At 39.0% G+C, this 13,571-nt stretch overlaps 1 protein-coding gene across 1 annotated transcript in view; it reads left to right on the top strand.

Annotated features, from left to right (window-relative positions):
- Window positions 1-13,136, top strand: part of arl6ip5a (ADP-ribosylation factor-like 6 interacting protein 5a) — a 14,778-nt gene extending 1,642 nt beyond the window's left edge. Inside the window, exons 2-3 of the mRNA XM_062059958.1 lie at window positions 11,274-11,491; window positions 12,571-13,136. Coding sequence (XP_061915942.1) covers window positions 11,274-11,491; window positions 12,571-12,746 — 394 coding nt within the window. The 3' untranslated portion in view covers window positions 12,747-13,136. The remainder of the gene's footprint in view (window positions 1-11,273; window positions 11,492-12,570) is intronic.
- Window positions 13,137-13,571: the final 435 nt, after the last annotated feature.

Genomic DNA, 13,571 nt, shown 5'->3' with positions numbered 1-13,571 from the left:
TAAAAACATTTTCTTGAATAAAAAAGAAAGTAAAACAATATAAAAACAGTTACATAGAAACTAGTAGTTAAGTAGTTAATGAAAATGAGTAAAATTAACTGTTAAAGGTTAGTACTAATAGTGGACCAGCAGCACGCACAATCATGTGTGCTTACGGACTGTATCCCTTGCAGACTGTATTGTATTGGTATATAATGTAGGAACCAGAATATTAATAACAGAAAGAAACAACCCTTTTGTGTGAATGAGTGGGGGAGGGAGGTTTTTTGGGTTGGTGCACTAATTGTAAGTGTATCTTGTGTTTTTTATGTTGATTTAATAAAAAAAACAAAAAAAAAACGATACCGATAATAAAAAACGATACCGATAATTTCCGATATTACATTTTAAAGCATTTATCGGCCGATAATATCGGCCTACATCTCCAGTCATGGGACATGCAAATATAAATTATATACAAAGAGGATACAAGTAAAGGATATTAAATGAGCTCTAATATATCTACAAATGAGGCATAATGATGCAATATGTACATATAGCTAGCCTGAATAGCATGTTAGCATTGATTAGCTTGCAGTTACGCACTGACCAAATATGCCTGATTATCACTCCAACAAGTCAATAACATCAACAAAGCGCACCTTTGTGCATTCACGCACAGTAGGGCTGGGCGATATGGACGAAAAAGTATACCTCTATATTTTTACTTAAACTCAATATATATCTCAATATATTTTTGGGTGAAAGTATACAAATATTCATTTTTGAGCGACATTCAGTGCAATTGAAGTGAATGACAACTGTACGGTAAACAGTGAGTGGCACCTTTTTTAACTCAGTTAGTCAAGATGGGTATTAACAGCACAGAAAAGAAACTGTTTAAGTAGTACAGAATTACATAACATAAATAAAATACAAAAATATTATTTCTACGTAAAATAAATAACATAGCTGTGCTAATAATACAACATGTATCAAACTCAGATACAAAAATACATTTGCAGGCAGGGACTTTTTGATTTCCCTTCCTGGTTCGATGACCCGCCCTATATTGCCACTGAGTGGCCTGTCCCTAACCAATCGTGACTCATCATAGTAAAGGAAGGAGGAAGGGGATGGGTTTAGTAGCCCATGAAGGGAGAGCGGGGGAGGACAAGGAACACAACAAATAAGCGGCGTTTGGTAATACAAACGTGAAATAAATTAGATCGATATTACAAAATTTTCTTCATTCATATCTTGTTTAAAAATATATCAATATATCTTACAAACTCGCTATATCGCCCAGCCCTAACGCACAGTATAAAACGTTTGGTGGACAAAATGAGACAGAAGAAGGAGTGAAAGATTTTACTTATAAACAAACTGTTGCGTCACAGTCCACACTATGGTGAGTTCAAGAACCGCCGAAATTAGTAGGACAAAACGGTGTTCAGCAAATACTCTCATCAGTGAAGCATACGCAGGTTGCTGACCCCCGTACTATACAGATGTGATGTGCATTTTATTTATATTTTGACCAATAATAATAATAGTAATGGACTCACTTGTGTAATGCATATATGCATGTCTCCTATTATTATACAGTCATCATGATTGAATGTTAAAGGCTCAACAAACTTTTTCGCCGTACATTTACACTTTTTCACTGTACTTTAGGGCCTGTCCCCACAGTACCGAATTTCGGTGGAAACGCTAAAAACGCCTTTTATCCACACGTAAACGGCGTCCTGGGTGGTCTGAAACAGTTTTTTAGAACGGGATCCAGAGCGTAAGAGTCCGAAAATGCTGTCTTGTCGTTTACGTGTGAACAAGGAAGCAGCCAGAATGATGACGTTACCGCCCTGTCACGGTCACTTGACCATAAAAAAGAGAGTAGGCAGCAACAGCTAAAAACAGAGATGAACAACAAAGCTGTGATTGTGAGGTAGTTCCTAATATTAGAACTATGGCAGGAAAAACCTCGCCATTTACCAACTAGACATGCAGTACAGACAATACAGAATAATAATACACACGTTGTACTAATTTAAATACGCCCACGATGTAAAGCTCGGGCCACCAGCAGAACAAGTACTTTGTCTCCTTTACTATTGAATGTATACTACTGCAAAAAAAAAGTGTTTTACCGTTATACACTACTATTATGTACTACCGTCGTTTAATGCTGTAACTTTTGTATGTAGCTTTGGTTAAAAGTGTGGAATGAGAACGAAGCGATGTTGGTGAATTATGTGTGTGATGTAAATAATGACAGCCATTTCCTTACTTGGTTTTATTGGACAAGATTCACTTTCTAAAAAGTATGAAACCAAAAATACTACATACATTAATATATATTAACACAAATACATCCAACATCCTTTACTTTATTTTCCCATTTGCATGTACTTCTCATGTACCCTGCACGGCTGTCCCGATACCAATATTTTGGTACCGGTACTAAAATGTATTTCGATACTTTTTGATACTTTTCTAAATAAAGGGGACCACAAAAATGGCATTATTGGCTTTATCTTAACAAAAAAATCTTACGGTACATAAACATGTGTTTTTATGGCAATTTTGTCCTTAAATAAAATTGTGAACATACGCCAACTTGTCTTTTATTAGTAAGTAAACAAACAAAGGCTTTTAATTGGTCTGCTGACATATGCAGTAACATATTGTGTCATTTCCCATTCTATTATTTTGTCACAATGTAAACATGGGTTATTAATCTACTTGTTCATTTACTGTTAAAGGCCTACTGACATGATTTTTTTTTATTTAAACGGGAATAGCAGATCCATTCTGTGTCATACTTGATCATTTCGCGATATTGCCATATTTTTGCTGAAAGGATTTAGTAGAGAAAATTGACGATAAAGTTCGCAACTTTTGCTCGCTGATAAAAAAAAGCCTTGCCTGTACCGGAAGTAGCGTGACGTCACAGGAGCTAGGATTCCTCACAATTCCCCATTGTTTACAATGGAGCGAGAGAGATTCGGACCGAGAAAGTGATGATTACCCCATTAATTTGAGCGAGGATGAAAGATTCGTAGATGAGGAACGTTACAGTGAAGGACTTGAGAGGCAGTGATGGACGTATCTTTTTTCGCTCTGACCGTAACTTAGGTACAAGCTGGCTCATTGGATTCCACACTCTCCTTTTTCTATTTTGGATCACGGATTTGTATTTTAAACCCCCTCGGATACTATATCCTCTTGAAAATGAGAGTCGAGAACGCGAAATGGACATTCAGTGCCTTTTATCTCCACGACAATACATCGGCGAAATGCTTTAGCTACGAGCTAACGTGATAGCATCTTGCTTTAACTGCATATAGAAACAAAAGAAATAAACCCCTGACTGGAAGGATAGATAGAAAATCAACAATACTATTAAACCGTGGACATGTAAATACACGGTTAATGCTTTCCAGGCTGACGAAGGTTAACAATGCTGTGCTAACGACGCCATTGAAGCTAACTTAACAACCGGACCGCACAGAGCTATGCTAAAAACATTAGCTCTCCACCTACGCCAGCCAGCCCTCATTTGCTCATCAACACCCGTGCTCACCTGCGTTCCAGCGATCGGCAGAAGGACGAAGGACTTCACCCGATGCGTTTGGCGGCCCGGAGACGTAGGAAGTCAAGGTGAGGTCGGCGGCTAGCGCGGCTAGCGCTCCAACAAAGTCCTCCTGGTTGTGTTGCTGTAGTCCGCTGCTAATACACCGATCCCACCTACAACTGTCTTCTTTGCAGCCTTCATTGTTCATTAAAAAAAATTGCAAAAGATGTCCAGAATACTGTGGAATTATGAAATGAAAACAGAGCTTTTTATATAGGATTCTACGGGGTACCATAACTTCCGTTACTCTGACTTCGTCACGCGCATACGTCATCATACCGCAACGTTTCAGCCGGATATTTCCCGGGAAATTTTAAATGTCACTTTATAAGTTAACCCGGCCGTATTGGCATGTGTTGCAATGTTAAGATTTCATCATTGATATATAAACTATCAGACTGCGTGGTTGGTAGTAGTTGCTTTCAGTAGGCCTTTAATAACTGGTTATTTTCTGTTTTAACATGTTCTATATACACTTCTGTTAAAATGTAATAATCACTTATTCTTCTGTTGTTTGGATACTTTACATTAGTTTTGGATGATACCACAGATTTGGGTATGGATCCGATACCAAGTAGTTACAGGATCATACATTGGTCATAATTTAAGTACTCATGTGTCCAGGGATGTATTTCCTGAGTTTATAAAGAGCTGAGATAGGCTCCACCACCCCCCGCGACCCCGGAAGGGACAAGCGGTAGAAAATGGATGGATAAACATAATATGAATTTTTTTAAAAAGGAAAATAGATTTTGAGATGCTAAAAAATATCGATGTAATCATAGTAGTATCGACTAGATACGCGCCTGTATTTGGTATCATTCCAGTGGATGTCAGGTGTAGATCCACCCATGGCGTTTGTTAACATTGTGATGCCGGTGAGCTACGGTGTGTAGTGAAGCATGTTTAGCTATTCCGCGTCCTGCAGGGATGATACTTGTAAGAAACTTACTTTATTTGTCGCCATGGAGGCGAGGATTAGTGATTTAGAAGTAGCTAAAACACTGCAGACTGCGGATGGATTTTAGCTGCTAGCTAGCTCTTCCTGAGGGTGTTTCAGTGTTATAGATTCCATCCATCCATCCATTTTCTACCGCTTATTCCCTTCGGGGTCGCGGGGGGCGCTGGAGCCTATCTCAGCTACAATCGGGCGGGAGGCGGGGTACACCCTGTTCACCTTTATCTTTAGTTTTTAGGTCAAAATGCGTCCATTCTCCCTTTTCTGTCTACACACTGTTTCTACTTTAACGTACTCCATGATTGTGTGCTGCCGAACATGCTCCTCTGCTCGTAAAACCAGCAATGACATGACGACGACGGGCCGTCATGCTCGCAAAAAAAAAAGGGGTTGGGGGACGGTACTTTTTAGAGGCAGTATAGTACCGAATATGATTCATTAGTATTGCGGTACTATACTAGTACTGCAGTGTTTCCCATAAACTGCCAAGATACCTGTGGCTATGGGCGTGGCTATGGGCGTGGTCACCATGACATCATCGAGTAATTTGCATAATTTACTCCAGTGATATGATTTTCTCTAAAAGGCTCAAAAAATGTATACTTACTAATTAATAATGACAGTTTTGTTTTAAACATCCATCCATCCATCCATTTTACAATATAATTACAACACTTTATCTACATATTTATATACAGATTTGAACAATAAGTTATTCACTGAAATATATTTATTAATTGTGGTTCTTACAAAAAATATATCTTATAAAATATAAAAGCTAAAATGTCTCTTAAAGCTCTGCCCCTTTAATTAGTGCATACTAAATAATGTAACTTTAGTCTACTACTACAACCATATTATTTACCAGCAACATAAAGTGAAACAGAGGCAGAAGTGTCCTGCCACAGTCAGTAACAAATAAACAGAAAACAGTAGTGGTCAAATACAAATAAGGCAACAAGAGAAGTATCCTACACTTCTCTTTTGTAAAGTAAATCTGAACAGCCTATATGGGCATCTACATCAACTATATGATTTGCCTGAGAGGCTGGACAGGACAAAAAAATTTAACCAAATAAATAAAAATAAAAACTTTTTTTTTTTTTTTAATTTGTGGCGGACGTAATTCTTTCGTGGCGGGCCGCCACAAATAAATGAATGTGTGGGAAACACTGTACTGGTATACCGTACAACCCTAGTGTCTAAGCAAACAAAGTAAACAATTTAGAATGTTCACCTCATTGCAAACACCATGTTAGGAAATAAGAACAACACAAAGATTATGTATCGTAACTTAGTACATCAAAAGTTATACATCATGTTAGCTAGCTCTGATGTAGCTCGTAGCAGTTTGGTCAAGATTAAAGTATGAATAAACCCATCAGAAGCGCATTTCGGCTTTAGTCGCCCAGTCCAAGAGGCAAACAACCGCTGGTGTGAGCACATTCTAGGGAAGCTGTAGAATGAGGAGGATGAGGAAAGTTTCAGTGGATAAAGAATCTTCAGCTGTCATACCACTGCTACATTGATAGATAGCCTGGTGGATGTGGTTCACCAGCTGCTGAGCCATCTTACATTTCCTCCATCTCGCTGTCCTAGGAGACACTCAGGTCAGGCAACACGGTACTAAAACTGCAATCTTGAGTCACACAATTTCCAAATATCCATTTTTTTTTTCTATTGTACGTCTCAGCGAACCTTGTCGGCCAGGGCAAGTTGGATCCACTGCCCCTGGACGTTGAGGAACGCAGGCCATCATTCATCATCACAAATTCTCTTTTGACTTGTCTTTAGTATGTGCATGAATAATAGGGCCGCACCTAACGATTCGTTTGATAGTCGATTAGTCAACGACTATCTTAACGATTAGTTGATTAGTCGTATAATAAAGCGTTCTTCGATTGCAATAATAAACAGATGTTAAATGTACCGTAGGATTTTTTGTTAAAATAAAGCCATTAAAGGCCTACTGAAATGAATTTTTTTTATTTAAACGGGGATAGCAGATCTATTCTATGTGTCATACTTGATCATTTCGCGATATTGCCATATTTTTGCTGAAAGGATTTAGTATAGAACAACGACGATAAAGATTGCAACTTTTGGTATCTGATAAAAAAAAGGCTTGCACCTACCGGAAGTAGCGTGACGTAGTCAGTTGAACATATACGCAAAGTTCCCTATTGTTTACAATGATGGCCGCATGAAGTGAGAGAGATTCGGACCGAGAAAGCGACAATTTCCCCATTAATTTGAGCGAGGATGAAAGATTTGTGGATGAGTAAAGTGCAAGTGAAGGACTAGTGGGGAGTTGAAGCTATTCAGATAGGGAAGATGCTGTGAGAGCCAAGGGTGACCTGATATTCAGCTGGGAATGACTACAACAGTAAATAAACACAAGACATATATATACTCTATTAGCCACAACACAACCAGGCTTATATTTAATATGCCACAAATTAATCCTGCATAAAAACACCTGCGTGTTTGTTATGCTAGCTCCTAGCTCCTCTGCTAGCTCCTAGCTCCATAGAACACGCCAATACAATTCAAACACCTGATCAACACACACAATCACTCAGCCCAAAAGACAGTTTACCTAACCCAAGGTTCATAAAGCTTATATATTTTTAAAAAGTTACGTACGTGACGCGCACATACGGTCAAGTTATCGAATGTTTAGCAGCCAAGGCTGCATACTCACGGTACCTGATATTCAGCTGGGAATGACTACAACAGTAAATAAACACAAGACATATATATACTCTATTAGCCACAACACAACCAGGCTTATATTTAATATGCCACAAATTAATCCTGCATAATAACACCTGCGTGTTTGTTATGCTAGCTCCTAGCTCCTCTGCTAGCTCCTAGCTCCATAGAACACGCCAATACAATTCAAACACCTGATCAATACACACAATCACTCAGCCCAAAAGACCGTTCACCTAACCCAAGGTTCATAAAGCTTATATATTTTTAAAAAGTTACGTACGTGACGCGCACTTACGGTACGGTACGTGTTATGCTAGCTCCTAGCTCCTCTGCTAGCTCCTAGCTCCATAGAACACGCCAATACAATTCAAACACATGATCAACACACACAATCACTCAGCCCAAAAGACCGTTCACCTAACCCAAGGTTCATAAAGCTTATATATTTTAAAAAAGTTACGTACATACGCAAAAAAAAGCCAAAGCTGCATACTCACAGTAGCACGTCTGCGTCTTTGTCATCCAAATCAAAGTAATCCTGGTAAGAGTCTGTGTTGTCCCAGTTCTCTACAGGCGTCTGTGTATCCAAATCAAAAGTCCTCCTGGTTAGAGTCTCTGTTATCCGAGTTCTTCCATCTTGACTGCATCTTTCGGGAATGTAAACAAAGAAGCGCCGGCTGTGTACTGTTGTGGCTGACTACGTTCGAAAAATACGTCCATTTCGCACCGACAACTTTCTTCTTTGCTTGCTTGGCTTCCTTCTCCATAATGCAATGAACATGATTGAAACAGATTCACGAACACAGATGTCCAGAATACTGTGGAATTATGAAATGAAAACAGAGCTTTTCGTATTGGCTTCAATGTGGAAGGCATACCCGTGTTCGCCGGGCTACGTCACGCGCATACGTCATCCGCAGAGGCGTTTCGAACCGGAAGTTTAGCGGCAAATTTAAAATGTCACTTTATAAGTTAACCCGGCCGTATTGGCATGTGTTATAATGTTAAGATTTCATCATTGATATATAAACTATCAGACTGCGTGGTCGGTAGTAGTGGGTTTCAGTAGGCCTTTAATGCCATTTTTGGGGTCTCCTTTATCTAGAAAAGTATCTTTACAGCCCTTACCTTTGGGCTGGTCCCGAGGGCGACTGTGTTGACCAGTTTGACGCGCGTAAATGATAGAATGTCCAGTACTGTAGAACTGTGTTTGGATATGACAATCCGTTTATTCCAAGCTATCTAAATTAAATCAAATGTAAGTTATATAACATAAAGTATGCTGACCTTGAATGGCACATTATCACAACATTGTCACGGCACGATACAACACGATACCACATGACATGACACGACACGGTCGAAAACTGTTTGTCCTCCAATCGCCCTCCCATGCTCACACCTGAACCCAATTAATGGAGGCTACCATGGTAACCGCACCATAACAACAGTCCCCTCCCTGTCAACACTTCCTGGTTCTTAACAGGAAGTGGGCGGAGAAATCTGCCGAAAAGGAAATTAAACATGCTGAACCCAACAATCAATTAGAGAAAATAAAATAAAAACAATATAAACAAATAAGGAATTTTGGCTCCAACAGTGTCGAAATACATTTTGGTACCAGTACCAAAATATTGGTATGGAAACAACCCTAGTTGCAGGTCATATAAATAAAACACAAAAAGCTCACCTGTCCTATCTTTTTTTCAAACTAACTCTAATAGTGATTGATGAAAGTTAAAGACCCCTGCTCTAAATATAGTGACACAATTGCTAAGTTAGCAACGACGACCCCTCCTGCGATGTCTTCTTATTCTCGCATAATGTGTGTTAAGAAGCAGGGTTATACTGCTATTAGGAAGAAGCTGACTTTATTTATCCCACAATAGGGAAATTATGTGGTTGCAGTGCAGATAGAAATGTAAGGTAAAAAAAACACATTAAAAGAAGAGCTAAAACATCAAAGAACACAACAGATTATTTATGATTGATGGTGTAACAGGTAGAGCCAAAACTGAAAGCTATGTGTGAGGAACTTATTGGAATTACTGACATGACATAATGCAACTTTCAGGGGACGTTTTGGGTCTCCTTTTCCAAATTAGTGCACCAATTCAATATAGATATGTGTCATTTTGATGATATGGGAAACTGTACGGTCATCATCATCATTAGCTTGGTGATAAAAACAATATCAATATATATTGCAATAGACAAGCAATTGAGGTTTAAAAAAATGTGATGAATGGAGGAAAAAGGGGAAGTTGCGAATCAAGGTTGGTTGCATGAACAAAGTCACTCGCTGTCTGGTAACCGTGCAACACAGGAAGTGATCACACTGCAAACAAGAGCTAAGATTAAAAGACTAGGTTTTAGGAAAAACAATACTAAAAACTAGTGAAATTAACTAGCTGCATGGACATATATTTTGACCTGATAATACATCCTACATTAAGATGTGTATATCTACAAATTAGCATAACTTTTAAGATAGAAATATGTATTTTATTCTGAAAACAAGCATTATTCAACTTGCAATTCTTAAATTAATTATCGTCATGATGTTGCAGAATCTTTAAACACAATTTTTTATGTGGGGGAAAACCTAAATATCTTATTTGAATAGTTATTGTCTCTATTATAATTTTTTTTAAAATAGAATAGACACAATATAATTATTCATGCTAAAATAAAGATTAGTCCATGACTAAAAATAGGTAAATAGCTCTCAAAACTAGGGACATTTCTAGAAATATAATTTTAAATCTTGGCAAGTGGCAGATAATTTACAGTGCACCGATCAGTGGGAGTGAAACGCTAACAGCCAATCAGGTAACCGTATTAACTATCCAGGTTGGTTGTGCCATCTTTTTGTCTCGCGGTTGATTCTTTGCATGGCGTGAGGAGAGAAACTAAAAATGAGTGCGGCAGACAGCTAATAACTTGTCGATAAAACAGAAAAAGTCACCTCGACAGAATGGCATTTTTTGGGGGGGATTTTTACTAACAGACCGTAGTCAGGCCAATGTGGACCACCTTAGCCGCGCTCACCCTTTAGACCACAGCCAAAACTTCCTGGCACTAAACCTGCAAAAAATAGCTCTTCTCTGGTTTCTTTATGTTTGCTTTTTTACACTTTGCACTATTTTCTTGCACTTTATTAAGCAGATATTGCCTTATTTGTGCACCTAAGAGCTTATTGTTAAGTGTTGAATGGGATTTTAGAATTTTGTTTACATTGAGTGTTTTTTATGGTTGTGTTGACATTTCCTTTCCTTTTTGCCTCGATAGCTGAGAGGATTATAATTAGTTACATTTAAATACAAATGTTTACCTTTAATACAGTTTTCTCCCGGTCCCTATTTTCGATAGGTCATAAAAAATATCGATATGGAACAATTTAAAACTTTTATATCATGATACAGTTTTTAGCCATATCTCCCAGCCCTACGTCATACTAGTGCAAGTTCATTGGAGTCCAAAGATGGTCAAACTTTGGTTTGCTGACATTATCCTCCAGAGTAGCAAGTCCACAGGCCACATTATTGACTTGGAAAGTTTAAATTCCAGATTAACACTTCTTAAGGTCGCCGACATGACCCTTGATGACATCACAGCTGCGGCATGCCAACAGTGGATTAGCCACAAAGAAAGTGCCTGGCGAGGAAGTATGTAAAGTTATACTTAATTTACGACAAAGGTACATACCAGAGGTTTTTTTTTCCCATTTAATAGGTTTTGTAGGTCAAATTGTTTTAGTCTTTAAAAACCAGTGAACAATTCTGTCTGCCTTTGGTTTTATACAGGACGTGGCTACGAGACATCATATTACTACAATTATGAGCGGTAGAAAAATGGATGGATGGATGTTTTGCCCATTGCGTTGTAATGATTCACTTTCACCACATGGCGGCGATAGCGACCACATTGGAATCTGCATGAAAAACCACATTCATGTTTTGCTGCTCTTGTGTGCTGCAGGTTCCTGAACCCCCTGGGGATGTTCACCGCCATGGCTGTAGTATCAGGAGTCTTTCTGGGCTCCGTGTGGGCCGCGGAGAACAGAACCGTGGTCTCTAACTTCAAGAGGCGGAGCCCCGCGGCCTTTGTGCTGGCCGTCATGGTGGCTAGCTACGTGTTAATATCCTTACTAGGGAGCGTGATGGTGTTTATGACGGCAATCACATTACCTCTCACCCGTAAGGTCCACACAATCATATTAGACCAGTGGTTCTTAACCTTGTTGGAGGTAGTGAACCCCACCAGTTTCATATGCGCCTTCACCGAACCCTTCTTTAGTGATTTTTTTTTTCTTTCTTAATTTAATCTTAATTTATAAATATTAATCATTAAATGATTAATATCATATTAAAAAAATACTAATAAAGATATATGTTACAAACAGAAAGTTACAGGAATGTACACATGAACCCGTGTTTACATCTCATTGTGCAACAGGTGAATGTTTTAGTGGGAACTAAATGCGATATCAGAAAGGGGTAACAATTATTTCCAAAGCAGGACCCCCACCCAGACATACAATACTAGTACACAGCTCATGAAAAAAAAATAAAAAATTGTTATTGTCATTGTAAGTGGGCCAAAACACTTATATTACAAAATAATACCATTCAAATGACTGCTGTCATTTGATTATAATAATAAAACATCCATCCATTTTCTACCGCTTGTCCCTTTTGGGGTCATTAACTTGGTATTTAGTCAGGTTTGGGACAGGTGTGCACATCTAAGTTAAAGTACCAATGATTGTCACACACTAGGTGTGGTGAAATGTGTCCTCTGCATTTGACCCATCCCCTTGTTCAACCCCTGGGAAGTGAGGGGAGCAGTGGGCAGCAGCGGTGCCGCGCCCGGAAATAATTTTTGGTGATTTAACCCCCAATTCCAACCCTTGATGCTGAGTGCCAAGCAGGGAGGTAATGGGTCCCATTGTTATAGTCTTTGGTAAGACTCGGCCGGGGTTTGAACTCACAACCTACCGATCTCAGGGCGGACACTCTAACCACTAGGCCACTGAGTAGGTCCACGCATATAGAAAATTAGAGGGAACATTGTTTGGGGGGTATCCATAATACGCCGATAGGGAGAAGTTTTTATTTACACGATGAGTCGGGTGTGTCTTGACCTCTGCGGCGGAGGCTCCGCCGAACCCCAGAGGCCAACTCACCAAACTCCTAGGGTTCGATGGAACCCAGGTTAAGAACCACTGTATTAGACCTACTAAGTCAACACTTTCATAACTCTCTCCTCTTTTCAGTGGTATTGGCCCATTCCTCCTTTCGCCTCCGCAACATGAAAAATAAGCTGGAGAACAAAATTGAGTGTGCCGGACTAAAAAGGTCACCCATGGGCATTTTGCTGGAGACTCTCGGTCAGCAAGAGGAGAACTTGCAAAAGTTTCAGTCTTTCCTGGAGGCCAAGATGAAGGAGTGACGAGGAAAGGACAAAACAACACTCGAGTTTCACGAAGATCTTTCAACCGTGCGTGTCTGAACCGTCCCAACGAGTGTGTGCCTGGAGCGAAGTCTTCCCTTGTGTTTAGGAGGGCAGCAGACATGTCAAACCCACAGGTATTCCACTCCCACAAGGCTACTCCCTAAGTCTTTTATTACTCTCTCAAAACACAACAACTCTGGCAGATACAAAAAACCTGATAAAAGAGCACAAAACATGCAAACAAAAGGTTCGAAAGCAGGGGTCTTCAACATTTTCCAGGTCAAAGACAGCCAAACTGATGGAGAGAGGGAGCAGGGACCCTTACTTATACTGTACATCTTGTATGAAATCATGATTGTATTTTACAATAAACTGGCCCTAAATGTTCCTTGTTCTTGAGTGATAACAGTATTGTGCTGTTAAATCACTAGCAACTAGCACTATAATCACAAGCGCGTAGGGTTGTCCCGACACCAATATGTACCAAAATGTATTTCAATACTTTCCTAAATAAAGGGGACCACAAAAATTGCATTATTGGCTTTTTTTAAACAACAAATCTCAGGGTACATTAAACATATGTTTATTATTGCAATCAAAGCACAATTGTCCTTAAATAAAATAGTGAACATACAAGACAACTTGTCTTTTAGTAGTAAGCAAACAAAGGCTCCTAATTAGTCTGCTGACATATGCAGTAACATATTGTGTCATTTATCTACCTATTATTTTGTCAACATTATGAGTGACAAACTATAAAAATGGAATATTAATCCACTTATTTATTTACTGTTAATATCTGGCTATATTATCATGTTCCAT

Source organism: Entelurus aequoreus, linkage group LG01 (assembly GCF_033978785.1).
Source record: "Entelurus aequoreus isolate RoL-2023_Sb linkage group LG01, RoL_Eaeq_v1.1, whole genome shotgun sequence".
Taxonomy (NCBI): Eukaryota; Metazoa; Chordata; class Actinopteri; order Syngnathiformes; family Syngnathidae; genus Entelurus; species Entelurus aequoreus.
The sequence above is the reverse complement of the archived record's forward strand: the minus strand, read 5'-3'. Positions and strand labels throughout refer to the sequence as shown.